The 27,927-nt window shown below is 42.4% G+C and overlaps 1 protein-coding gene across 1 annotated transcript in view; it reads left to right on the plus strand.

Annotated features, from left to right (window-relative positions):
- The window catches only part of BANK1 (B cell scaffold protein with ankyrin repeats 1), a 44,587-nt gene that overhangs the window by 3,920 nt on the left and 12,740 nt on the right, over positions 1-27,927 (plus strand). The window contains exons 2-4 of the mRNA XM_038769289.1: positions 4,620-4,925; positions 22,430-22,501; positions 26,499-26,680. Coding sequence (XP_038625217.1) covers positions 4,620-4,925; positions 22,430-22,501; positions 26,499-26,680 — 560 coding nt within the window. The remainder of the gene's footprint in view (positions 1-4,619; positions 4,926-22,429; positions 22,502-26,498; positions 26,681-27,927) is intronic.

A 27,927-nucleotide genomic window follows, 5' to 3' on the forward strand; every position in this document is an offset into this window, starting at 1 on the left:
TGCTCTCCACATAGTAAGCACTCAATAAATACAATTGAATGAATGAATTTGATAAGTGCTTACTATGTGTCCGTTCTAAGCGCTGGGGTAGATCAGGTCAGACACAATTCCTGTGCCACATGGGGCTCACAGTCTCAATAGGAAGGAAAACAGGTATTTTACAGATGAGGAAACTGAGGCACAGAGAAGTTAAGTGAATTTCCCCAAGTCACACAGCAGGCAAATGGTAGAGTGGGGCTCTCACTTGTGTGTTTTTTTCTCCAGTGCTTAGTTCAGAGCTCTACACATAGTAGTTGTTTAATAAATACTACCGCTATTAATACTACTATTACTATTACTACTACTACTACTATGTTGCCGACTTGCATTTCCCAAGCGCTTAGTACAGTGCACACAGTAAGTGCTCAATAAATACGATTGAATGACTGATTAGAACTCAGGTTTTCCAACTTCCAGGCCCATGCACTTTCTGTTTGGCCATGCTGATCTTAGCTTAATGATGGTATACATGCATTCTACAAACCAAGATGAGTGACAGTTATTAAGTGTCTAGTGGGGATGAAAGGTAGCTAAGTAGTGACCCCTAAAGGCTCCTCACTTTTATAAAGTGGCTTGACGTGTCAGTATATGAAAGCTATTATGACCTTTTAAAAACTAATTGTCATAGTCTAAATAGAGAAAGTAACTCAAATTGATGATGGGTATATCACCAGTTCTGTCCACACACAGCAAGCAAGAATAATGAAGCCTTCTCCCAGGGCATGGAGTTTGCCGCTAGGGAACTGTTTAGGGCAAAGCTCTCCCTCACAAAAACACCTCACTTGCTCCTGGAGTAATTTGATTGTTCTGAGGTAATTAGCTGAGGGTTGAAAGGATCCATCAGCCATTTGCAGAGGGCAGCTTCCCTGCCTCAAACACAAGATTTGCTTGGGACAAATGCCAGTTAGTAAAAATCTATTCATTTATTCATTCAATGGTATTTATTGAGTGCTTACTATGTGCAAAACGTGGTACTATGTGCACCTGGGAGAGTCCACTCTATCAATAGACACATTCCCTGCCCACAGCTTACAGTCCAGAGAGGGGGAAACAGACATTAATATGAATAAACACATTAATTACGAACATATACATACGTGCTCTGGGGCTGGGAGGGGAGATGAATAAAGGGAGCAGGTCAGGGAGATGAGGAAGGGAGTGGGAGAAGAGGAAAGGAGGGCTTAATCAGGGAAGGCCTCCTGGAGCAGATGTGCTTCAGTAAGGCTTTGAAGTGGGGGAAGAGTAATTGTCTCTCGGATATGAGGAGGGAACTAAAGCATTGCTCCATGATTCTACCCCACCTATTGTGAGGACAGTTCTTTGGAACGCCCACAACTCCTACTTCTCCTCTGACAGCCTTGATTCTCTTGCCCCAACTCATTGCTAAAGCCTTCCCCCCAGCCCAGAATGACTTCTTCCCTTTGCCATGCCCAGTCAATTCATTCAATCGTATTTATTGAGTGCTTACCATGTACTAGCCACTTGGGAGAGTACAGTCGATTCTTTCCCCACCCTCAAAGCCCCACTTCCTCATCACACCACTCATTCGTCTGTATCTGTTCATGTATTTGCTAGCTATCAAATAATAATGATAATGATGGTATTTGTTAAGCGCTTACAGTGTGTTGTGTTCTAAGTCCTGAGGTAAATACAAACTAATCAGGTTGGACACAGTCCCTGTCCCACTTGGGGCTCACAGTCTTAATCCCCATTTTACAGATGAGATAACTGAGGCACAGAGAAGTGAAGTGACTTCCCCAAGAATACACAGCAGGCAAGTGGCAGAGCAGGATGAGAACACGGGTCCTCGGACTCCCAGGCTTGTGCTCTATCCACTAGGCCAGACTGCTTCCCAATCTATTCCTTGTGTCTGCTCTATCAATCGGTCACTCAATTGTAGCTATTTTCATATCGCAAGTCGCATATCACTTCATGCCTGTGACCTCTCCCTTGGATTCTGAGATCCCCGAGGGCAGGGATTACATCTCTCATTTCTGTTTTATGCTTCTCAAGAACGGAGCCAATGCTGTTGATCCTGAGCTGTCAGGAGAATTATCAGGCACAAGTTCTGTAAAACCTGGTGACCAACTAGTTGCTGACAAACTAGAAGAGAACCTTCCCTTCCTCCAGTCCCAACCTCCCAGTGCGGTTACCAAAGAAAGAGCCGATGAAGTGTCAAGGGATCCAAAGCAATGCTGAGGGCCCAGACAACCCCCGTGCCCCCCCTGCCCCATTACCACCTCTGACCCTCCTCACTCTTGCTGGTTCTGCCCCCCTAGGAGGGTCTCCCCATGTCCGATGTCATTTCTCACATTTTCTGCGACCTCTGGAGGGTGTCTCAATAATTCGGGGAGTTCTTGGCTGAGGGTGACATGTAGAGGAGGGAGACATGATGTTGCTTTCACCCATCCCAAAATAGAATTGGCTCAGTCCTTTCCAAAGATCACTGTAGTGGTTCAGCTGACCACACCTCTTTGCTTGGAGAACCTTATTTTCTGACCCTCCAAGACTTGGAAGGGTTGCCTCTTCCTTCTGCTCCTCTTTCTGCTCCTCCATAGTTGTGCATCTCCGTTGTTCAAAGACAATCACCTCTGGCCCCTCTGTGATTGCAAGCTGCCCATCTCCCCAAGGTAATTAGGTTACTCTCCCACCCTGGTTTATAATCTATTATTTCATCCTAAACACCCTTGTCACAGCTGTTCCTAAATCTATTTTCCTTACCCTAAACTCACCCAAACCTTGACATTGCAACTATTCCCAACACCTGGCCGAAAATTTTCTAAAATGCAAAGATCAAAGGGGCAAATGCCAAAGAGAAGCAGTGTTGCTCAGTGGAAAGTGTGTGGGCTTGGGAGTCAGAGGTCATGGGTTCAATTCCCGGCTCCACCAATTGTCAGCTGTGTGACCTTGGGCAAGTCACTTAACTTCTCTGGGCCTCAGTTACCTCATTTGTAAAATGGGGATTAAGACTGAGCCCCACGTGGGACAAACTGATCACCTTGTATCCCCCCCAGCGCTTAAAACAGTGCTTTGCACATAGTAAGCACTTAACAAATGCCATCATTATTATTATTACTATTATGATTCTCTGGGCCTCAGTTACCTCATCTGTAAAATGGGGATTAAGACTGTGAGCCCCCCATGGGACAACTTGATCACCTTGTATCCCCCCCAGCACTTAGAACAGTGCTTTGCACATAGTAAGTACTTAACAAATTCCAAAAAAAGTGAGCTTTTCCTAATAATTGTGGTATTTATTAAGTGCTTACTGTATTTCAAGCACTGTACTGGGAAGCAGCATGGCTTAGTGGATACAGCACTGGCCTGGGAGTCAAAAGGTTGTGAGTTCTAATCCTGGCTCCACCACTTGTCTGCTGTGTGACTTTGGGCAAGTCACTTCATTTCTCTGTGCCTCAGTTTCCTCATCTGTAAAATGGAGATTAGGGCTGCGAGCCCCACATGGTACAGGAAATGTGTCCAACCTGATTTGCTTGTATCCACCTCAGCACAATAAGGACATAAATAGCAGAATTATTATTATTATTGTTATTACTTAGTGCTGAGGTAAATACAAGATTGTCAGCTCATGTGGGACATGGACTGTGTCCAATCTGATTAATTTGTATTTACCCCAGCACTTAGACTAGTTGATACTTGACACTTAGTAAGCGCTTAACAAATGCCAAAAAAAATATACACAGTCCTTGAGAGGGAGAGCAGGTATTTCAACCCCATTCTATGATGAGTTTATGCAACAGGGAATAATGAAGAAGCAAAGTCTGATGCTTCCAATAACAATAGAGCACTTTACTCATATGCCCACACTTCCCAAGGTACAGAGAGGCTAAGTGACTTGCCCAAGGTCACCCAACAGGCAAATGGCAGAGTCAGTATTAAAACCCAGGTCCCGACTCCCAAACAGCCCCCACTTTTTCCATGAAGCCGTGCTGCTTGCTTGCACTGTAGTGTAATTGCTGCCCCAGCTTGATCAGAGAAGTAGCATGGCTCAGTGGAAAGAGCACCGGCTTGGGAGTCAGAGGTCATCGGTTCTAATCCCAGCCCCTCAACACCTCTGCTATGTGAACTTGGGCAAGTCACTTAATTTCTATGAGCCTCAGTTACTTTATCTGTAAAATGGGGATGAAGACTGTGAGCCTCACGTGGGACAACGTGATCACCTTGTATCCCCCCCAGCACTTAGAACAGTGCTTTGCACATAGTAAGCACTTAACAAATGCCATCGTTATTATTATTGTTATTATTATTATCTGAAGCTGCAGTATATCCTGCAGATGAAGGGTGAAGCTATTTGGGTAGAGCCAAAGTCCTGTCTCTTTGTCTTTGAAAATCTGGTCCTTCCTGGGATCCAGAAAGACTTCCTCGTGAAATAAACAAGTGGCCTTTTCCTTCTCGGGGGCATGGGCATGTGAGTAAAATGTTCCATTGTTACTGGAAACGTAAAGACTTTGCTCCTTCTTTATTCTCCATCATGTTACAGTAAAACATTTTGAGCAGCCTGTATATTATTAGCCTTGCTGTGAAATCCGGGACTAAAAAACATCTTCAATATTTTATGGCAGGAAAAATGTCGGCAAGCCAAACTGAAAGAAGCCAGGCCTGCTGTTATCCCCACTTAAAACCAGAAGAAGAAAACGAACCCGAAGAAGAGGAAGAAGAGAAAGGAGAGAAGGAGGATGTGGAGGAAGAGGAAGACCCTTACACTTTGGCTGAAATTGATGACAGTGAATATGATATGATATTTGCCGGTGATAGTGCCCCGAAAAAAATAGGAAGCCGATCTTTCATCATCAACAGACCTCCGGCGCCTGCCCCTCGTCCCACTTGTGTCCCCAGTAAAGAGACGAATACCCCTTACATAGCTCAAGGTAATGTCTTATCTTTGTCTGGGGAAATCATGAAAATTCTCGTTGACCTGGTTGGAAGAATAGTGATGATGGTGAAGTGTATCCAACTGGGGCAGAAACCACAGGCTGGATCTTTGTATTGAAAATAAGAAGAATGTGGTATTTGTTAATTGCTTACTACATGCCAAGCCCTGTGCTAAGTGCTGTGGTCAATACAAGAATCACAGGGCAGGGAATGTGTCTACTAACCTGGTTTTATTGTACCCTCCCAAGCTCTTAGGGCAGTGCTCTGCACACAGTAAGCGCTCAAAAGAAATACCACTGATTGATTGATTGATAGTAGTCACAGTTCCTGTCCCTGTTGAGGCTCAAAGGCTAAAGGAGAGGGGGATTAAATACCCATTCTCCATTTTGAAGAGGAAGAAACTGAGGCCCAAAGGTCACTGAGCAGATAAGTGGAATTTAGAAAGGAAAAATAGGGTCAACAAATTTTGTTTCTTATCTACCAAGAAACTGCTAAGAGGTTTTTCTTATTTTCTTGGGCACGAGGTACTAGTTTGGCCTGCAGTCGGGTTGGGTGCCACTACAAACATTTCTAACAGTAACAATATAATTTAATGTGCATAAATGGGGAAGAATACTAAAATTTGTTGAAGATAGCAGCTGAAAGGAATTATGCCACGGGAGATTGTCTTATTTCCTTTCACTGCAGCTTTATGATCGATGAATTTTCGTATTTGACGTCCCCGTAAACAGGGTCCAATCTCAGAAAAGACCATCTTCACCTGAGGCTCAGGGTGCTACTCTTCTGTAGATCCCTTCTCTGGATCTGGCAGACTGGCTTAAGCCCAGAGTTGCACTGGAAGCTATAAGAATGGAGAGCTGGGCAAGATTTTTTTCCGTAAAGTTACTCCCTTTTGAGGGTGGAGTGAGAGAGGAGGTCAGGCTAAGGGTGTGATCAAAGTGGCAGTTGAGCATGGAGTAACATGGTGAGACAAAGGGAAAGAATATGGTCTCGTACTAGCTGGGAAACAAAATGGAAGTTTCACAGGTGGCGTCGGTCAGGGCTTATGTTCCAACAGTCCAAATATAATAATAATCATAATAATAATGGCATTTATCAAGTGCTTACTATATGCAAAGCACTGTTCTAAGTGCTGGGGATGTTACAAGGTGATCAGGTTGTCCCATATGGGGCTCACAGTCTTCATTCCCATTTTACAGATGATAATAATGATAATAATAATAATAATGGCATTTCTTAAGCGCTTACTATGTTCAAAGCACTGTTCTAAGCTCTGGGGATGTTACAAGGTGATCAGGTTGTCCCACGTGGGGCTCACAGTCTTCATCCCCATTTTACAAATGAGGTAACAGACACAGAGAAGTTAAGTGACTTGCCCAAAATCTCACAGCTGACAAGTGGCGGAGTCGGAATTTGAACCCATGACCTCTGACTCCAAAGCCCGGGCCCTTTCCACTGAGCCACACTGCTTCCCTGATGGTCCGAGCCCATTTGGCAGATTACAATTTGCTCGGGAGGCTGGATTCAACAGGCCCTCTCTTGGAAAAAAATCACCCTTTCTCTCGGGCCATTAACTTTCCCATTTGTAAGATGCATGTAACATCATCCCAAAGAAATAGTGCTTAGCATTCAAAACTGCAGCCATCCTGCAGTGGGAAGCACCAGGGGCAATATACCACAATTATTATTAAGACCATTAGCGTTAACGCTATAATGTAAAAAATGAAAATGCTGAGGTTTCCGTTGTATTAAGATTTCCCACCACGTCTTTGGTTGATGAAGAATAATGCTCTCCTCCCCACCCCTCCCAACACCCTCAAGAAAACAAAAATATTAACCAAGCAGTGGATAGATATCTTAATAATATATGACTTGACTAGATAGGTGGCACTAATTCCTATGGGCTCACAGAGTTTCACACATACAGTATTTATTCCATTCCTTCTTATTCATATGAGAGAATAATGAGTGTCGTATTTTGAAGATGAAAAGCATTGAGGCAAGAAGAAATTAGATGTCTTGCCGAACTTCTTAAACAGTGAACCATAGCAAAAATATCCTCATTTCACCCAACCAGCCCTTTCCCCTCCACCCAACAGTGAGTACTCTGGTCCTCACACTTTAATCATGATAGGACAAATATATAGCCTCTTCACTGGCCTCCCTACCTCCAGCCTCTAAGATAGTGAGTCAACTCTCAACTACTGGTGCTCTGCAGTTTCCTCAGGAAAAGACCACCTCCGATGATGACCAGTTCTGTCCTGGGGTGAAACATCACTTGTTTCCAAAAAAAGATACCCAAACCCACTTAAGAAATACAGGGATCTATTAGTCCCTGTCCCACAGGGAACTCAGAGTCTAAGGGGAGCGAGAGGTCTAGACTATAAGCTCACTGTGGGCAGGAAGAGTGTCTGTTTATTGTTATACTATACTCTCCCAAGTGGTTAGTAAAATGCTCCACACCCAGTAGGTGCTCAATAAATATGATTGAAGAATGAATGAATGAATGAACTCCCTAATCACACAACCAAGAATAGCTACTGCTTTACTCAAAACTGTAGTGGATTAGACAATAGTAATGTAGGTGCCAAACTGGGGGATTTATTGATAATCATAATAATAATAATGATATTTGTTAAGCACTTACTATGTGCCAAGTACTGTTCTAAGCCCTGAGGTAGATACAAAGTAATTGGGTTGTCCCACGTGGGGCCCACAGTATTAATCATCATCAATCGTATTTATTGAGCGCTTACTGTGTGCAGAGCACTGTACTAAGCGCTTGGGAAGTACAAATTGGCAACATATAGAGACAGTCCCTACCCAACAGTGGGCTCACAGTCTAAAAGAATCAGTGAAGCAGCATGGCTCAGTGGAAAGAGCCCGGGCTTTGGAGTCAGAGGTCATGGGTTCAAATCCCGGCTCCACCAACTGTCAGCTGTGTGACTTTGGGCAAGCTACTTAACTTCTCTGTGCCTCAGTTACCTCATCTGTAAAATGGGGATTAAAACTGTGAGCCCCCATTGGACAACCTGATCACCCTGTAACACAAAAGTAGTGTGGCTTAGTGGAAAGAGCCCGGAGCAACACATCTCTTAGACATTATATTTTCATAACAACATAAAGAAATACTTAGGTCATAGTCCAGCCGGGATGACACTAGCAGCTTGAAAATTCACCAGCTCCTAGATTTGAAGGCAAACATGACTGAGAGGAAAGAACATGGGCCAGGAAATCTGGGTTCCAGATCATTTATTGCACTGCAACTACATTGTGAGTGGACAGTTCTAGTGCTTGGCACATAGTAAGCACTTAGCAAATTTCATTATTATTATTTCTTGCCTGCTGTGTGACTTTGGGCAGGTCACTTAACATCTCTGTACTTCAGTTTGCTCATCCAAAAATAGGGATAAAATACCTGTTCTCCCTCCCTCTTAGACTGAACCCTGGGTCTGATCTGATGATTGTATTTCTACCTCAGTGCTGGCATGTATCAATGGCATTTATCAAGCACATACTGTGTGCAGAGCACTGTACTAAGTTCTTGAGAGAATATAATGCAACCGAGTTAGTAGACACGTTCCCTGCCCACTTCACAATCCCTCCCCTAGTCTAGAGGGGAAGACAGACATTAATTAATAGAAAATAATTATAATTATATAACTTATATTTACTATATATAAGTGCTGTGGGACTGAAGATGGATTGAATTCCAAATGCCCAATTGTAGCATGCACTTAATAAATCTTACTATTATTATCATTATTGCTATTATATTATCTGGGCAGTTGAGTCAAATACCTTCAGGAGTCCCCAAATTCTAGTACTGTACTACAGTCCCCCCCAACCTTGACCCCCATAATGCACATTTCACCCCTCATTCCTGACTGAATCTGAGGGGAGGTATCCGAGTACCATTGGAATTCAAGCATCTTTAGGGCTGGAGGGAGGGGAAGAGTGAAATGCCTTTTCTGGGTGACAGAATCCTATTTGCAAGGAAAAGACAGGACAACTGGAAAGCTTTGATTTTTAACATTGTGTTCATAAATCAGGAACTAAGACTCTCCAGCCCAAACTCTGAGCCTCTGGTCTCCCACTTCCCCTATCCACAATTAAAAGCCAAGGGCACCTCCTTAGGGTCAAGAGGCCGCTGATTGGATGCTGTATCATTTCCCTTTCCATTTAAATCATGGTTGAATTGCCCCTGGCATTTTGGAGTGCTGAGGAGTTGCGGTTGACCTTTTTGAGAGATGAAAAGCTATCGGGGGCCTCAAAATGTCAAGTTGCACTCAGACATTTCCACATGCCACTCACCCTATCTGAAACTGTCCACTTGCAATGTAGTTGCAATGCAATAAAGGAGCCCTTCAAAAGGTTTACCTTTAGCATGCAAATGTGAGGGAGGAAGTTGGGTGGGGTAGCTAGCCCTGAGGTCTGGAATCACAGATCCTCTTGACTGTCTTGGTCTCATCTGCTCCATATAACCTGGATACCCCTTTCTCTTTCTCCATCTAGGCATGTATGTCAGCAGTTCCCACCCCCCAGGTCAGCAGGGGATCTCAGTCAACATTCAGTTTCCTGGATCAAATATCCCCAAATTCCCTGGGACCTATTTGCCTCTCTACTTTTATGTGTGAGGAAAACAGCATAGCTGAATCTAGACTAATCCCCTTGTTCACACTTTCAAAGCCCATTAAAGGCAAAGACAGAATCGAGTCACAATCCTGGCATTTCAAATCTGTTGCTTAGCTCCCTCTCCTCTCCCTGCCCAGGGTAAGATGAAGAACTCCATCATATCCTGCCCCCTTCACAGAGCCATTGGGAAAATTGAAAACAAGATTGTAAAATGCTTGATCCGCTTCAACTACATCCTCAGCTCGGACTAGGAAGGGATGGAGCAGATGGTGGTTGTTTATCATTAAGGGATTTGGAAATCTTGGGAATTGAGTGGAAATCCCCAGTGACTTGGGGTTTTCATGCAGGAACTGGAGGAATAATAATAATAAAAATTTTGGTAATTTATAATGATGATAATTTTTAAGCACCTAGTGGGCACCAAGAACTGTACTAAGCATTGGGAAGCAGCGTGGCTCAATGGAAAGAGCCCGGGATTTGGAGTCAGAGGTCATGGGTTCAAATCCCGGCTCCACCAATTGGCAGTTGTGTGACTTTGGGCAAGTCACTTCACTTCTCTGGGCCTCAGTTACCTCATCTGTAAAATGGGGATGAAGACTGTGAGCCCCCCGTGGGACAACCTGATCACCTTGTAACCTCCCCAGTGCTTAGAACAGTGCTTTGCACATAGTAAGCGCTTAATAAATGCTATTATTATTATTATTATTATATAAGGTATTCAGGTTGAACACAGTCCCACATGGGACTTACAGTAAAAGTAGACTCACAGGCACTGAATCCCCATTTTACAGATGAGTAAAGGGAGGAACAGAGAAGTTAAGTGACTTGACCAAAATGACACAACAGGCATTTATCTCCCCCTTGAACCTCAACATTTTTTAAAGTATTTCCTTGCCTCATGGCCTTTTTCCTGAATTACTCAAAACATGTAAATTACATGCTGAATGAGCCATCGACCAGGACTTGAATAACACCAGAGAAACTTTTAGGGCCTTCTTGGAAGAGGTCAAGGCAAGATAAAGCTGAGTAACAGCGTGGCTTAGTGGAAAGAGCATAAGCCTGGGAGTCAGAAGAGCTAGATTTTAATCCCAGTTTAGCCACTTGCCTGCTGCTTGCCCTTGGACAAGTAATTTAACTTCTCTATGCCTCAGTTTCCACATCAGAAAATGGCAACTCAATTCCTGTTCTTCCACTTTGACTGTGACCCCTAAGTGAGATAGGGACTGTGTCCAACTTGTTTATCTCCTCGCCTGCTCTCTGCAGCTGACTCCAGCTTGTCAGCTAAAATCAATCAATTAATGGTATTTATTGAGTGCTTACTGTGTGTAGAGCACTGTACTAAGCGCTTAGGGAAGTACAGTACAGTAGAGTTGGTAGGCATAATCACTTCTAGACTGTGAGCCCATTGTTGGGTAGGGACCGTCTCTATATGTTGCCAACTTGTACTTCCCAAGTGCTTAGTACAGTGCTCTGCACACAGTAAATGCTCAATAAATACGATTGAATGAATGAATGATCTCTCACCCACAAGGAGTTTACAATCTAGAGGGAGATGCAATATGTTCTGAGGCTTCAATCTGTCAGGTCCTTAAAACGCAAACTGTTTCCCAGCTAACCAGCCTACCAAACACTAGCCTTTTCAGTGACTTGAACTCGTCCAGCCCAGTGCTGGAAATTATTGCTACAACCTGGGCTGGAGCAAAAACTGGAACAAAATGAACCCAAATCCTGAACAATTGGTTATTTTCTACTTGAATTCCCCGAGTTGTATTGTTATATTGTACTTATACTGCACTTATTCTGCACACAGTAAGCACTCGATAAATATGATTGATTGAATGATTGAATGGATTGGGAAAACCATTTTTTATGAGAACTAAGAGTCTGATCATTTCTGACAGATTTAGAGCTTCTATAATAAATTAAGAAGAAAACAAAAATCGGGTTGTTTCTGGAGCTTTTGAGGTGTCATTCTTTTGGAGCTGTATAATTTCTAAGCAGGTCTGGAACAAAGGGATAGCCTTGGTCTGGCAGCCCCCATTAGTGCTCATTGACAAACAATAGTGCTATTGCTTCCTCCAAATACATGTTTTTGAACAATTATTTTGGCTTTTCAGCTGAAGTGATGTTGATGATGATCTGTGATGTTGCCAGTGGGTGGAGATTGGAGTTTTTAAGTGATCGGAAACTTTCTTAATCAGGGTTGGCTTGTTGGTCTTTCACATCAGGAGTTAAAAAGTCTCTTTCCTGGACAAACTGAGCTTTACTGATTACACTGGGGAGTCCCAAGGGCTCCAAATTGGGCGATTGTTTTAGGAATGGGGTATTTATCTTGAAGGAGTATTGCCTGTACTGCAATTTTGTTAAAGCACGAAGTCCATGAGAAGTAGTGTAGCATACTGGAAAAAGCATGGGACTCAAAGTCAGAGGACCTGGATTCTAATCCCACCTCTGCCACCAGCCTGCTGCGTGACCTTGGGCAAGTCACTTCACTTTGCCTCAATTTCCTCATCTGAAAATGAGAATTTAATACTTATTCTCCCCACTACTTAGACTGCGACCCCCTGTGGGACAGGGACTGTGTCCAACCTAATAATAATGACAATAATAATAATTTTACTTGTTAAGTGCTATGTTCCTAGCACTGTTCTAAGCACTGGGGTAAGTACAAGGTAATTGGGTTGGATACAGTCCCTGTCCCACATGGGGTTTACAAACTTGATCCCCATTTTACAGATGAGGTAACTGGGGCACAGAGAAGTTGAGTGACTTGCCCAAGGTCACCCAGCAGAAATGTGGCAGAGCCAGGAATAGAACTTATTTCCTCTGATTCCCAGGACCATGCTCTTTCCATTAGTCCATGCTGCTATCAGTTGTGTGACTTTGGGTAAGTCACTTAACTTCTCTGTGCCTCAGCTACCTCATCTGTAAAATGGGGATTAAGACTGTGAGCCCCAAATGGGACAACCTGATTACCTTGTATCTGCCCCAGTACTAAGAACAGTGCTTAGCACATAGTAATTACAAATACCATTATTATTATTCTCTGATTATCTTGTATTTAGCCCAGGGCTTACTACAGTGCTTGGCACATTGTATGTAGCACTTAGTACAGTGCTCTGCACACAGTAAGTGCTCAATAAATACAGTTGAATGAATTTTTAAAAAAATTCAATTATTATTACTAGCATTATTGTTCCTTATTCAGTGTTTCACTGCATGCCAAAATTCTCACCTACAAACTGTTCCGTAGTTTCCATCTGCCAAAGCGGATGATGGATTGGCTTGGTTTGATAGTAATCAGAATTCCATATTAACATTTGACCATATCACTTTCCAAGAAAACCTGAAAGATGCACCAGGTGGGAGGGTTGGGAAAGGGAAATTGATGTTTAAGATTATTTTAAATAAAGCCCTAAAAGTTAATAGATAAATATGCAGGAACCCTGGGATGACTGAGGGAGCAGCATGCCAGGAAATGGTTTGGTGAAGCGGAAGAGGAAAGGGGTGAGCAATGGGCTGGGGAATTAGTAATAATAATAATAATAGTAATAATAATAATAACTAAACTGTGGTATTTTTCAAGTTCTTACTATGTGTCACATACCAGGGTAGATACAAGATAATTGGATTGGAAACACATGTGGTTCACAGTCTCAGTAGGAGGGAGAAGAACCCCCCTACTGAAACCCCCTTTTGCAGATGAGAAGCCTGAGGCCCAGAGACGTTAAGTGATTTCCCCAAGCTCACACAGCAGGGAAGTGTTCATTTACTTGGCTAGAGTGTAGCAAGGAAAGAGAGTAGATAGATCAGAAAGAACCAGCTGAAGGGAACCCTTGAAGCTAATAGGTTGGATTATTTTGTTTTGCGCCAGAACTCTTGGGGAGCCATCAGGGTTTTGAAGAGGGAAGTGATGTGCAAAGACACAAAATGAGAGAAGATTGAGACCCAGGCTGGAGTTCTGAACCTCCTCTTAATAAAAGGGTGGCATTTAAGTGCTTACAATGCGCCAAGCACTGTGGTAGATAGAATGCAGTCATGTCATGTCACAGAGAAGCAGTATGGCTCAGTGGAAAGATCATGGGCTTTGGGAGGCAGAAGTCATGGGCTCAAATCCCAGCTCTGCCACTTGTCAGCTGTGTGACTTTGGGCAAGTCACTTAACTTCTCTGTACCTCAGTTCCCTCATCTGTAACATGGGGATTAAGACTGTGAGCCCCACGTGGGACAACGTGATCACCTTGTAACCTCCCCAGCGCTTAGAACAGTGCTTTGCACATAGTAAGCACTTAATAAATGCCATTATTATTATTATTATTATGTCAGACATAGCCCCTGTTTTCCATGGGGCTCACCTTCTAAGGAGGAGGGAAAACAGGTATTCAAGTCCCATATTCCAGATGGGGAAAGCGGAGTATGGAGAAGCTAAGTGACTTAGCCAAAGTCAAGCTAGGATCAGTATGGAGATCATCTGACACCCACGCCCTTGCTCTTTTCTCTAAGCCAAGCTGCTTCTTATCATTCTGGAAAGCACCTTCCCGTCTTTCTTCCCCACTGTGTTAGTGGTGACCAGATTATTTTAGAGCTCCAAGTGAAACATGGGTATAATTGCCCAGAAGGCAGAGTTGACAGAGCCAGATCATTTTATAAATATTTACTCTCTAGCAGAGAACAGTAGGACATCCTGCAAAATTTGGATCTTTCCTGGCTAAACCAGAACTTGGGGAAGCAGTGTTGCCTAGTGGATAGAGCACAGCCCTGGTGTCCTCCTGTTACCTCAAACTTAACATGTCTAAAACAGAGCTCCTTTTCTTCCCACCCAAACCCTGCCCTCTCCCTGTCTTTTCCATCACTGTAGATGGTACCACCACCCTTCCTGCCTCACAAACCCATAATCTTGGCATTATCCTGGACTCCTCTCTCTCTCATTCAACCCACATATTCAATCCATCACTAAATCCCGTCGGTTTCACCTTCACAACATTGCTATAATCTGCCCTTTCCTCTCCATCCAAACTGCTACCGCATTAATCCAATCACTTTTTCTGTTCCACCTTGCTTACTGCATCAGCCTCCTTGCTGACCTCCCAGCCTCCTGTCTCTCCCCATTCCAGCCTATACTTCACTCTGCTGCCCAGAACATTTTTCTACAAAAACTTCAGGCCATGTTTCTCATCAGCTCAAGAACCTCCAGTGGTTGCCCATCCACCTCCGCATCAAACAAAAACTCCGCTCCATTGGCTTTAAATCCCTCCGTCTCCTTGCCTCCTTCTACCTCACCTCACCACTCTCTCACTACAACCCAGGCCACGCACTTCACTTCTCTAATGCTGACTTTCTCACTGTACTTCTATCTCGTCTATCTCACCACTGATCTCTCACCCACATCCTGCTTCTGGCCTGGAGTGCCCTGCCTCTTCATATCTAACAGACAATTATTCTCCCCCGATTTGAGCCTTATTGAAGGCACATCTCCACCAAGAGGTTTTCTCTGACTAAGCCCTCTTTTCCTTTTCTTCAACTCCCTTCTGCATGCTCCTGACTTGCTCCCTTTATTCATCCCCCCTCCCAACCCCACAGCACTTGCGTATGTATCTGCAATTCATTTATATTAATGTTTGTCTCCCCCTCATTGTGGGCAGGGAAGATGTCTGCTATATTATTATATGATATCATTATATTGTACTCTCCCAAGCATATAGTTCAGTGCTCTGCACACAGTAAGCTTTCAATCAATGTGATTGACTGTCTGACGTGGGTTCTAATCCTGACTCCACCACTTGTCTGCTGTATGACTTTGGCCAGGTCACTTAACTTCTCTGTGCCTCAGTTACCTCACCTGTAAAATGGGGATTGAGACTGTGAGCCCCAGGTGAGACAGGGACTGTGTCCAACCTGATTATTTGTATCCACTTCAGTGCCTGGCATATAGTAAGTGCTTAACAAATACCATTAAAATAAAACTTGTAATCAGTTTCCTTGTGATGTAAACTCACACATTTATGAAGTGCCAGGTTGCTGCCTAGACCTTCTCATTAATCAGAGTTTTAAAATAAAAACCACCAACTTCCCTTAAGATTGGCAAAGCAGGAAATAACCCCCTTGCCTGGCTAGGCAGGAAATGAGGGTAGCAAGTAAAACATGATTACCGAAACAGTAGGAGGGAAATCATTTCAAATGAATTAGTTGCATTTTCACCTTTTCCTTTTTGGCTCTTTTGTTTGGCTTAAATTCTTGAATATGTAGCACTATGCTAATTTTTTCATTCAATGTTATTTCCATTCGGGAGAAAATTTCATTAGTTGTTCTGCTTCTATCAATAATTGATGGGGTGGCGCTTTGGAAGTTTTTATTTTAACATTCAGAAATTGTTTTGATGTCATCCATGTGGCCTGCTTTAGAATTTAAGAATAGCAAAACCTACCAATAATGCATTATTTTTTCCTCCACTTCAGTTTTTGACAGGAACAGAGGAAAATAAGATTACACTGAGGCAGATTCAAAGTTATGTCATAATCAAATCTTGATAAATTTTTTCCACATTGATGCACCAGAAGTTAATAAGACCTTATTCCTCCAAAAAGCATTGAAATCTTTCAAGCAAAATTTCAGCTGAATTTTGGAAGTTCCTGATTTTATTATCAATAATAATAATAATAATAATTGTTCTCATTAAGCGGTTGGTATGTACCAAGCACTGTTCTAAGTGCTGGGGTAGATACAAGTTCATCAGGTTGGACACAGTCCCTGTCCCACATGAGGCTCACACTCTTATCCCCATTTTACAAATGAGATAACTGAAGCACAGAGAAGTTGTGACTTTCCCAAGATCACACAGCAGACATGTGGCGGAGCCGGGATTAGAACCCATGACCTCTGACTCCCAAGCCTGTGCTCTTTCCACCAGACAATGCTGTATTTTAATGTTTAGCATTTCCCTAGTCCCCATGCAGTTGAATGCATCTCATTTTTAAACATAAGACCTGGTGTCCATGGAGCCCTACATCTCTATTCTCCATCTGTAAATTTCTCCTCTGTAAAATGGGGATTAAAACTGTGAGCCCCCCATGGGACAACCTGATCACCTTGTAACCTCCACAGTGCTTAGAACAGTGCTTTTCACATAGTAAACACTTAACAAATACCATCATTATTATTATTATTTAAACGAACAAGCTTTAAAAATGCATCCAGAACTCTTGTTTATCTAGTAATTAATTAATTAGTGCTTACTGTATCCAGAGCAAGCAGTCCATCAATGTATTTATTCAGTGCTTATTGTGTGCAGAACACAGTACTAAGATCTTGGGCAGAGTACAATGAAGTAGAATTGGTAGACATATTCCCCGCTCAGGATGAGCTTACAGTATAGAGGGGGAAACAGACATTAATGTAAATGAATAAATTAAAGATGAGTACATAAGTGTTGTGAGGTGGAGGGTGGGATAAGCACTAAATTCTCAAAAGATACAGATGCAAATGCATAGATACCCCAGAAGGGAGAGAGAGGCAGAGAAAAGAGAAGGAGAAAAGAGGGAAAGACTTCTTGGAAGAGATGTGACCTTAATAAGGCAGTAAAGGTTTGGAGAGTGGTGGTCTGGCACATTTGGAGATTGGGGAAATTCCAGATCAGAGGGAGGGCATGGGAAAGTGATCAGCGGTGAGATAGATGAGATCAAGTAATAATGAGCAAGCTGGCACTAGAGGAACAGTATGTGCAGGCTGGGCTGTAGGAGATGAGAGGTAAGGGAGCATCAGGTCCTTTGATGAGTGCTTTAAAGCCTACAGTAAGGAGTTTCTGAGTGATGCAGAGGTGGATGGGCAATCATTTGTGGTTCTTGAGGATTGGGGAGATGTGGACTGAACTTTTTTTAAGAAAAATGATCCAGGAAGCAGAGTGAAGTATGAACTAGAGTGGGGAGAGACAAGAGGCAAGGAAGTCGATGAAGAAGTAGATGCAGTAGTTAAAGTGGGATAGGATAAGTGCTTGGATGAGCAGAGTAGCAGTTTGGATGGAGAGGAAAGGGCATATTTAGTGATGTGGTGAAGGTAGAACTGACAGGATTTGGATGTAAATTGAATATGTGGGTTGAATGAGAGAGATGAGTCGGGGATAGTGCCAGGTTATGGACTTCTAAGATAAGGAGGACAGTGATATTGTCTACAGTGATGGGAAAGTTGGGGAAAGACAGGATTTGGGTGGGAAGATAGAGAGCTTTGTTTTGGACATATTTAGAGTGTCAGCTGGACATCATCATCATCATCATCATCATCATCATCATCATAATGGCATTTATTAAGCACTTGTTATATGCAAAGCACTGTTCTAAGCACTGATGTCTAGTCAGAGATGTCCTGAAGACGAGAGGAAACGTGAGACTGCAGGGAAGGAGAGAGGCCAGGCAGGAAAGGTAAATTTGGGAATCATTTTCTCTGAGATAGGGCTTGAAGCTATGGGAGTGAATGAATTCTCCACGAGAGTAAGTAACTGGGCCTTGAGGGACTCCACTGTTGGAGGGCAGGGAGCAGAGGAAGAACCTGTGAAATAGACTGAGGAGTGCTCAGAGAGAATGAAAGAGAACCAAGAGAAGACAGTGGCAGTGAAAACAAGGTTGGCTAATGTTTCCAGGAGATGGTCCACAGTGTCGAAGGCAGCTGAGAGGAGTAGGAGGATTATGATGGAGTAGAGACCAATGTATTCAGCAACACAATCATTGTTGACCTTAGAGAGGGCAGTTTCAGTGAAGGAAAGAGAGTCAAAATCAGATTGGAAGGGCTCAGATTATAGGAGTAAGGAAGTGGAGACAGCACTGTAGACAACTCTCTTAAGAAGTTTGCAGAGGAATGGTGGGAGGGAGATGGGGCGATACCTAGAGGGAACTATGAGGTCAAGGGAGAGTTTTTAAGGAGGGGTATACATGAGAATGTTTAGAAACAATGGGGAAGAAGCCATTGGAAAGTGATCGGTAGAAGATGGCAGTCAAAGAGGGAAGAAGTGATTTAATAAGGTTTGAAGGGATGGGGTCAGAGGCACTGGTGAAAGGGGTAGATTTTGAAAAGAGGCAAGAGATCTCTTTTTGAGATACTGCTCTGAATATTGGGAGTGTTGAAAAGGTCGGAGGAGGAGTGAGAGGCTGGAGAGGAGCAGGTGAGATTTTAGGGAGATCATGGTTGATGGTTTCAATTTTATCAATATGTGGCTAGGTCATCAGGGAAAAGAGATGGTGGGGCAGAGGGACAGAAGGCTTGAGGAGGGAGTTAAACATTTGGAATAACTGGTGGTGACACTTTACTAAGCTCTTGGTAGAGTACAATACAATGAGCTGGTAGACATGTTTCATGTCCACAAGGAGCTTGCAGTTAAGAGGGTAAGACAGACATTAAAATAAATTACAGGTATGTACTTGAGTGCTATGGGGTTGAGGGTGAGATGAATATCAAGTATTTAAAGGTTACAGATCTAAGTGCAAAGGAGACACAGAAGGGAGAGGGAGTAGGGAAAAAGAGGACTTAATTGGGGAAGGCCTCTTGGAGGAGATGTAATTTTAATAAGGTTTTGAACATGGGGAGAGTGATGGCCTGACAGATATGAAGGAGGAAGGAGTTTCGGGTGAGAGGGAGGAGTCGGCTGGGAGAGAAACTAGATCAAGACACAGTGAGAAAGTTGACATTAGGACAGCAAAGTTTGTAGTCTTGACCATAGCAGGAAATCAGTCAGGGACGGTAGAAGGGGAGAACTAATTGAGTGCTTCAAAAGCAATGAACAGGTGGATGGACAATCACTGGAATTTCATGAGGAGTGGACAGATTTGGACTGAAGGATTCTTGAAACAAAGTACATGCTAAGCCCTCAATAAATGCCACTGATTGATTGACTGAATAAACCACAGCTGAACAGCCTCTCAGTGCTGAGGATTACTCAGAAATCTGAGTTTCGATTATCTTTTCCCCGCCGGCAGCCAACAGGTTTGGGTGTCTTTAAAGCAGGTGCTTTGGGAAAGTCGTGACACCACGAGGCAGAACTGAAGGCTTCATTAGCAAAAGATGATGTTTTCATGTACAAAAGACTGTCAGTCTTACCTTGCTCCTTTTGACTATCTCTGCACAACTGTATAAACCTCAGCATCAACAGTTCCATCTTCACATCCAAAGAACACTTCCATTAATTGCATTTTTGGAGAAAATATACCTAGTAGACTAGTACTGGTTAGTAGGTTAGTAGTTAGTAGGTTAGTACTGACCTTAGTGTGGCCTAGTGGGAAGAGTTGGGGTCTGGGAGTTAGAGGACCTGAGTTTTAATCCTGGCTCTGCTACTTGCCTTCTGGGTGATCTTGGGCAAGACACTTAACTTCACTGTTCCTCAGTTTCCTCATCTGCAAAGTGGGGATTCAGTGCCTGTCCTCCCTTCTACTTAGGCTGTGAGCCCCTTGAAAGTCTGTGTCCAGTCTGATTTACTGATGTCTACCCCAGTGCTTAGAACAGTGTTTGACACCTAGCAAGTGCTTAATAAATTCCACAGTGGAAATGATAAGAATCTTTGGCTATATAACCTGCCAGCAGGATTTTGTCTTACAAGATCACTAACAAAGGATCACTGCAATAAAATAGTGAAGGGTGTGTTCTTTTTATAGTTTATCCCTGTGAGTTAACTCTGTTATCTAATGAGAAAATAAACCCCCAATAAAACCTAAATAATGAGATGCATTTTAGAGCACTACTGGCTAAGTGATTGTTATTCTCACTGGTAAATATATTTTATTTTCAATTTTTCATGGGGAAAAATACAAAATCAAATCTAATCACTCAACGTCCTTAGCAATTCACCTTTCGGGGTGTTTCAAACTCAAAAGAAAGCATTTGTGAATTCAGTAATTGACTTCTTTTTTTGGCCCACCCCAAATCCTTATCTTCCTATCTTATCCAAAAAATGAAAGATTTTTTTGCAGGGCATTCTCCCTGTAAGGGAATTCTCTCTCTATTTCACCCATGTTGAGTATTTGCCACCACCTGGTAATATTTTCATGCATTGTAAAAGTGGTTTTAACAATTTACTTTAAACAGCTGGAAGAGCAGTTCCATCCTTCATTACTTCACTGTTGCTAAACTCAGCATAGTTCTCAAAATGTATCAATTAAAGTGCTTTCCAATGTAAGGACATTATTACGGGAATTTATGTTTTGGCTTCAGGTTATTTCTCCATTTGAAGAGAGACATCATGCTGTTTTTTTCTCAGACACCTCTAAGTCGTTATGTTAACAACACTGGCAGAAAAACAAAAATTAAGGTCCTCTATTAAAACACACCACAGGGTTTCCAATTTTTTTTTAAGTATAAAGTGACCACTAAAAAGAGAAAAATAATTTCAGAAAAACTTGCCTAATGCAATATTCAAACATCTAGACAAACAGCTTACCCCTTTTTCTCTGGACGATGATATGGGGTGGGAGGAAGAGGAGGAGGAGGAAGTAAAGTAGAGAAGCATCGTGGCTCAGTGAAAAAGAGCCCGGGCTTTGGAGTCAGAGGTCATGGGTTCAAATCCCAGCTCCGCCAATTGTCAGCTATGTGACTTTGGGCAAGTCACTTAACTTCTCTGGGCCTCAGTTCCCTCATCTGTAAAATGGGGATGAAGATTGTGAGCCCTCCATGGGACAACCTGATCACCTTATAACCTCCCCAGTGCTTAGAACAGTGCTTTGCACATGGTAAGCGCTTAATAAATGCCATCATTATTATTAAAAGAGAAGGAAACTTCTCTGGCTTCAGGTCCCTCATCTGTAAAATGGGGATGAAGACTGTGAGCCCCCCGTGGGACAACCTGATCACCTTGTAACCTCCCCAGTGCTTAGAACAGTGCTTTGCACATAGTAAGCACTTAATAAATGCCAACATTATTATTATTAAGTGAAGGAGAAGGAGGAGAAAAAGGAGATAAGAGTAGGAAGGTACAGAGCTAGACTGTAAACTCCTTGAGGGTAGGAAAAGTTCTACCAACTCTGTTATAGTGTGCTCTCCCAAGCCCTCAGTACAGTACTCTGCACACATACCCACGACTGATTGGTTCCATGGATGGAGATTTTGATCTCTAGAGTCATAGTCACAGCTCAACTACTAAGTGGCTCTCCTTTTGCCTCATAAGCCACCAGGTGAAAATAAATTCTTCTACAAGCCTTCCATGTTGAGTTATAACAAAACATGTTGCTTTCAATTTGGCAAAGCGCTTGAAGTTCCCCAGAAGCTTAGGAGAGCTCAAAAGATAGTAAGATTCATTTCTTCCTCCCCGGGAGGGTAAAGCACACTTACCTCATGGGTCTGGAGTGAGGAACAAATAATGAAAACAAAGCATTTTGCAGAGACAGTTATATATGTATGTATGTGTGTGTATATATAGATCCACTAGCAAATACTGTTTGAGCATTTTGCAGCCCTTGGCCAGAAACTGCTAGCCAGAAAAAGTGCAAGATGTTATTGTTATGATGTCGCGATGAAATAATGCATCCATTTTAACTGCTTAAGGAGACAAAATAATTGTGCTTATTGGGGGAAAATCAAGCCTGACTACTTTCTAAGCAAATGGGATTTTTCATGGTTAGTTCAACTTCTTTTTCCTTCATCTGCATGTTAGGAAAATGAAATCAAATCACAAGTTTAATCAGATAGTGAGCATCATACTTCTCCACTCGGAGGGGAAAAGAATATTTAAAAATGAGGGATCCTCTGTCCATCTGAGAAAATTTCTAATTAATAATCTAAGGAAAGCAGCTGTCAGGAATCATGGAGTTGCAAAATGAGTTACAGTAGCTGGAGAGTCATGGAGGCTCAAAGATTGTGCCTCAGACTTTCACTTACGTGTTTAATGCATTTCCCAGTGTTTCAGCAGAAAGCAGCCAGAACTCAGCTGGATAGCAGGAGACCATATGCTCCACATGCCAAAAAGCCAGGTATGTAAACTAATTTCAATATCATTTTCAACCCTTGTGTTCCTGGATTAAAAAAAAACAAAACCCGAGAACATTGCTGTGAGGATTTCTGATTCCAATTCCATCTGCTTAGCTGATGAATACATTTATGGGTCTTGGATTGAGTTCACGTACAGTTGCTTCTTGATAAAAAAAAAAAACCTACCCCAGGATATCACCACGGAAAAATTTTTGTCTTAAAAGAACTTTTTGGTAGCAGATAGGATCACTAGAAAAAGTTTATCACTGTACAAAGTTTCTTATTCTTCACTGACAAGACTCTAACTTCAAAAGTAAATGAAGTACTGAATATTCATGAAAGGATCCAGAACCTATTTCCCTTTACAACTCAATAATAATAATAATTTTGATATTTGCTAAGCGCTTATTGTGTGCCAGGCACTGTACTAAGGCCTGGGGTGGATACAAACAAATAGCTTTTGTTACAGTCCCTATCCCATATGGTACGTAAATTTCAATCCCCATTTTATAGATGAGGGAACTGAGGCACAGTGAAGTGACTTGTCTAAGGTCACACAAGTGGTAGAGCTGGGATTAGAACCCATGACCTTCTGAACTCAGTCAATCGCTGGTATTGATTACGCAGCACTGTACTAAGCAGTCGGAAGAATAGAGTTGGTAGGCACAATCCCCGCATTCCAGCAGCATACAGTTTGAATGGACCCAACTGGACAGGTTTTCACTGTCAATCACATGTGAAGCATTGTTTTCATTCTCTGTTTGGAAAGGGGCCCACCCATCAGCCTCCATACAGCTCACTGGCCGACTTAATGTTGCTGACTTGTACTTCCCAAGCGTTTAGTACAGTGCTGTGCACACAGTAAGCGCTTAATAAATCATCATCATCATCATCATCATCAATCGTATTTATTGAGTGCTTACTATGTGCAGAGCACTGTACTAAGCGCTTGGGAAGTACAAATTGGCAACATATAGAGACAGTCCCTACCCAACAGTGGGCCCACAGTCTAAAAGGGGGGAGACAGAGAACAAAACCAAACGTACCAACAAAATAAAATAAATAGAACAGATATGTACAAATAAAATAAATAAATAAATAGAGTAATAAATATGTACAACCATATATGCATATATCCAGGTGCTGTGGGGAAGGGAAGGAGGTAAGATGGGGGGGATGGAGAGGGGGACGAGGGGGAGAGGAAGGAAGGGGCTCAGTCTGGGAAGGCCTCCTGGAGGAGGTGAGCTCTCAGCAGGGCCTTGAAGGGAGGAAGAGAGCTAGCTTGGCGGATGGGCAGAGGAGGGCATTCCAGGCCCAACTGATCATCATCAATCGTATTTATTGAGTGCTTACTATGTGCAGAGCACTGTACTAAGCGCTCGGGAAATACAAATTGGCAACACATAGAGACAGTCCCTACCCAACAGTGGGCTCACAGTCTAAAAGGGGGAGACAGAGAACAAAACCAAACATACCAGCAAAACAAAATAAATAGAACAGATATGTACAAGTAAAATAAATAAATAAATAGAGTAATAAATATGTACATATATACAGGTGCTATGGGGAAGGGAAGGAGGTAAGATGGGGGGATGGAGAGGGGGATCGGGGGAGAGGAAGGAAGGGGCTGAGTGTGGGAAGGCCTCCTGGAGGAGGTGAGCTCTCAGCAGGGCCTTGAATTGCATATGATTGAATGAATGAATAGCCAGCAGTCACCCAAGTTCCACCTCATTTGGGACTCTTGGGTCCTTTAAAAGGTATGAAAGAGTCATGAAAAAGGAAATTTATCCACCCACTATAGTAGCTCTCTCCACATCTCACAGTGGCCCCAGGTGAATCCCAAAACATTGTCTGCCACTGCCTATACTGAAACCATTTTCTGGTTTCAAAAAACTATTAAATGAGTTTGTTATTTTCCATCAGTTCCAAGTTGATTTCCAGAGTTGTTAGATTTTAGATCAGCATTCTCCTGACATTTGTCAATTTGACACAGACATATGGACTTAATTAGGTTCCCCTATGTCATTTAAATAGCCTGCTTGGAAATCCAAATGGAATAATAACCTCTTTCAACTTCCATCTCTCAATTGCCAGGTTTCTCATAGATTGAGAGACGTGCATCTGTTTTAAACCTTCAGGCCTGTATGAAATAAATGTACATTCTGCACTTATGGTGCTTATGTAGTTGGACTCAGAAGAGCAACAAGTACATGACAATGATATCTGTGCCAAATCTCCGTTGCCTTCACAAGGGTGTTATAATAATAATAAAAACTGTTTTAGTTAAGCACTTAGTATGAGCCCAGTGCTGTGCAGAATTCATTCAATCATTCATTCAATCGTATTTATTGAGCGCTTACTGTGTGCAGAGCACTGTACTAAGGGCTTCGATGTTCAGGTAGATACTCGATAATGTTATAAAGAGTAAATGAGAAAGAGGGAAGGCTTTAAGCTCATTCGAAGGAAGAGCATCTAGGAAACTAATGTGTTATTGATTGATTTTAATTGGAAATTCTAATGGATGGATCTGTGAAAAAAAAAAACCCAGCCAGCTCTACTAGTGTATAAGGGCAGAAAAGTGAATCCTGGTGATACCCTCGTTGGAAAAGTCCAGGGAAAATGTGGAAGAGGCAGCTCAGCAGCTAGAGACAATAACATAGATAATGGAAGAACTGTTGGAAAGGTTGCGGATTATGGCAGAGGACAGGACATTCTGGAGAAAGAATATCCATGGAGTCGCTGTGAATGGGAAACTACTCAACGGCACTTGATAATATTAATAATCCTGGGGGGAGGGAGAGGTGGGAGGGCCCCAGCCTGCAATCGCCCCTCCCACAGTCCCCAGGATTTGATGAAACGGGAGCTCAGAGCTACTTAGCTTTATCCACTAATCAATGAGCTTCAGAAGCCAGAGCTTATTGGTCAATCGGATCTCCTAACCGACTTTGCTTATTCACTTTTCTTGCTGCAATCCCCTTCTTCGATCTCTCTAGTCGAAGGTACCAACTAAACTGTAAACTCATTATGGGTAGGGAACATGTCTGCTAATTCTGTTGTACTGTACTCTCCCAAGGGCTTAGTACAGTGCTCTGTACTAAGTACAGAGTGCTCATTAAGTGCTCACTAAGTAGTAAGTGCTCATTACATAACACTGATTAATCAATTGATTGATTGATTATCCTGTCTTGACCATGGTGTCCATTGGCTATGACCTCAGTGTTTCTGCCTTCAAGTTTAAACAAGGGATAGATCTTCCAAAAGAAACTATTTGGCCACGAGGATGTTTTGTTTGGAACATTCTCCAGCTGCTTTTTGATGTTTCTTTTCCCCCAGAGTTCTCGCCCACTTGGAACCCAATTGGAAAGGACAAGAAATTGAAAATGACTGATTCTGCTGAGCTAACCAATGAATGTTATCAATTCCTTCATGCAGTTTATTGAAGTCTTTATGCCTGGATTAAGGCTCTTCATTCATGAAGAGAGTATCATTTTGATGATGCCCCCTTGGCGTTCTAAAATTATCAGGCATTCCAATTCTCCATTCCCAGAAAGTCATACATCCTATCTCACCTAGGCTCAGAGCCATCTTGTTTCCCCATGGTTTTTCTGGGAATTGTAGTTCCAGTTTACGGGGAAATCTGGGAATAGAAGCCCCAGAAATAAGAATACCATATCAATCAATCAATCACTCTCCAACCTGCCAAAGGGTTAACACCATGATAGGATGACATCACAATGCCAAGTGCATTGTCTTTATTCACCGTAGTTTTAAAATGTCTAGTTGCAAACCTCAAAGCTACTAGCTTCTACTTCCTGGCTAGAAAAGCTAGGTAGGTACCAATCTCTGTCAGCTTACCTTAGGATCAGAAGTCTAGTTATCATGAAATGTTACATGAATATTTCCAGGGGCAAAAGATAATAATAGTTTTCTCAGATCTTTTTTAAAAAATAGCCAGATTTTGAGAACCATTTAAAAATATCTTTTCCATGTTAATTCTAGATCCTAGAGTTGGATTCAACAATCAAACCGAAGCTATGCTGAGATCCTGTATACCTTCTGGTCAGGAAGAGCTAATTCTTTTACAGGAGAAGGTGAAGAATGGGAAAATGTCTGTGGATGAGGCACTTAGGAAATTTAAGCAGTGGCAGATTGAAAAAAGTGGACTAGAAGCTATTCAGCAGGTAACTGCGACATATCTTTTCTGCTTATCCTGACTGTGAGATTCCTTTACTCTATGAAGAGCACTTAAATATATATGTATATGTCTATAATCCTATTTATCTATATTGATGCCTGTTTACTTGTTTTGATGTCTGACTTCCCCCGTCTAGGCTATAAACCCAATGTGGGCAGGGATTGTCTCTCTTTATTGCTGAACTGAACTTTCCAAGTGCTTAGTACAGTGCTCTGCGCACAGGAAGTGCTCAATAAATATGATTGAATGAATTAATTAATACCAGAGGAAATTGTGATAACTGACATTTTCTCAAGTCATGTGCCTATTATATACATTAGCCCTTCTGATTAATCTTCTAAAATAACTCAAGATCTGTAGTTACAAACCATCGCTGTGTTTAATTCTGGGTCTGCATTTCAGATCTTCTAGAATGTGAGCCTGTTGTTTGGTAGGGACCGTCTCTATATGTTGCCGACTTGTACTTCCAAAGCGCTTAGTACAGTGCTCTGCACACAATTAGCGCTCAATAAACACAACTGAAGGAATGAATGAAATCACAAAATCAAATCATCCTGTAAACTGCACTGTGATGTGTCTGTATTTTTTTAATATAATTCTTCAAATGAAGTTAAGGCAGCCATGTGAATTCGTACAAATACAGGCCCAAAGGAAATCAGGTGGAGTACTAAAGAAAATCAAGCAGTGAGCTTCATTTTTGAAATAAACTCTGCCTCCCATTTCTCTTTCCATTTAGTTAAGTTTCCAAGGGCATTTGGGGTTGTCATGGATGCTCTTCTATACTGAGTGCATGATGTGGAAGGCAATGTGAGTTGTTTATTAGCTCTTTTCTACCATGGTGACCTTTCAGTGACCCCATTTTTGAACCTAAAATGCAGTCATCTTACAGTCCTGGATACCCTTCTTAAGCACAGTGATTTGTTGAGCTGTAGGAAGCATCGAGAAGCAGCGTGGTTTAGTGGATAGAGCACGGACCTGGGAATCAAAAGGACCTGGGTTCTAATCCCCGCTCTGCCACTTGTCTGATGTGTGACCCTAGGCATGTCACTTCATGTCTCCGGGCTTCAGCTATCTCCTCTGTAAAATGGGGGTGAAAACTGTGAGCCCCATGTGGGACAGGGACTGTGTCCAACTTGATTATCTGGTATTTACCCTAGTCCTTAGTACAGTGCCTGGCACACAGTAAGTGCTAAACGAATACCATAAAATAGCATAGTTGTGGCTACTGATGTC

The sequence above is a fragment of the Tachyglossus aculeatus genome, chromosome X5, assembly GCF_015852505.1.
Source record: "Tachyglossus aculeatus isolate mTacAcu1 chromosome X5, mTacAcu1.pri, whole genome shotgun sequence".
NCBI lineage: Eukaryota > Metazoa > Chordata > Mammalia > Monotremata > Tachyglossidae > Tachyglossus > Tachyglossus aculeatus.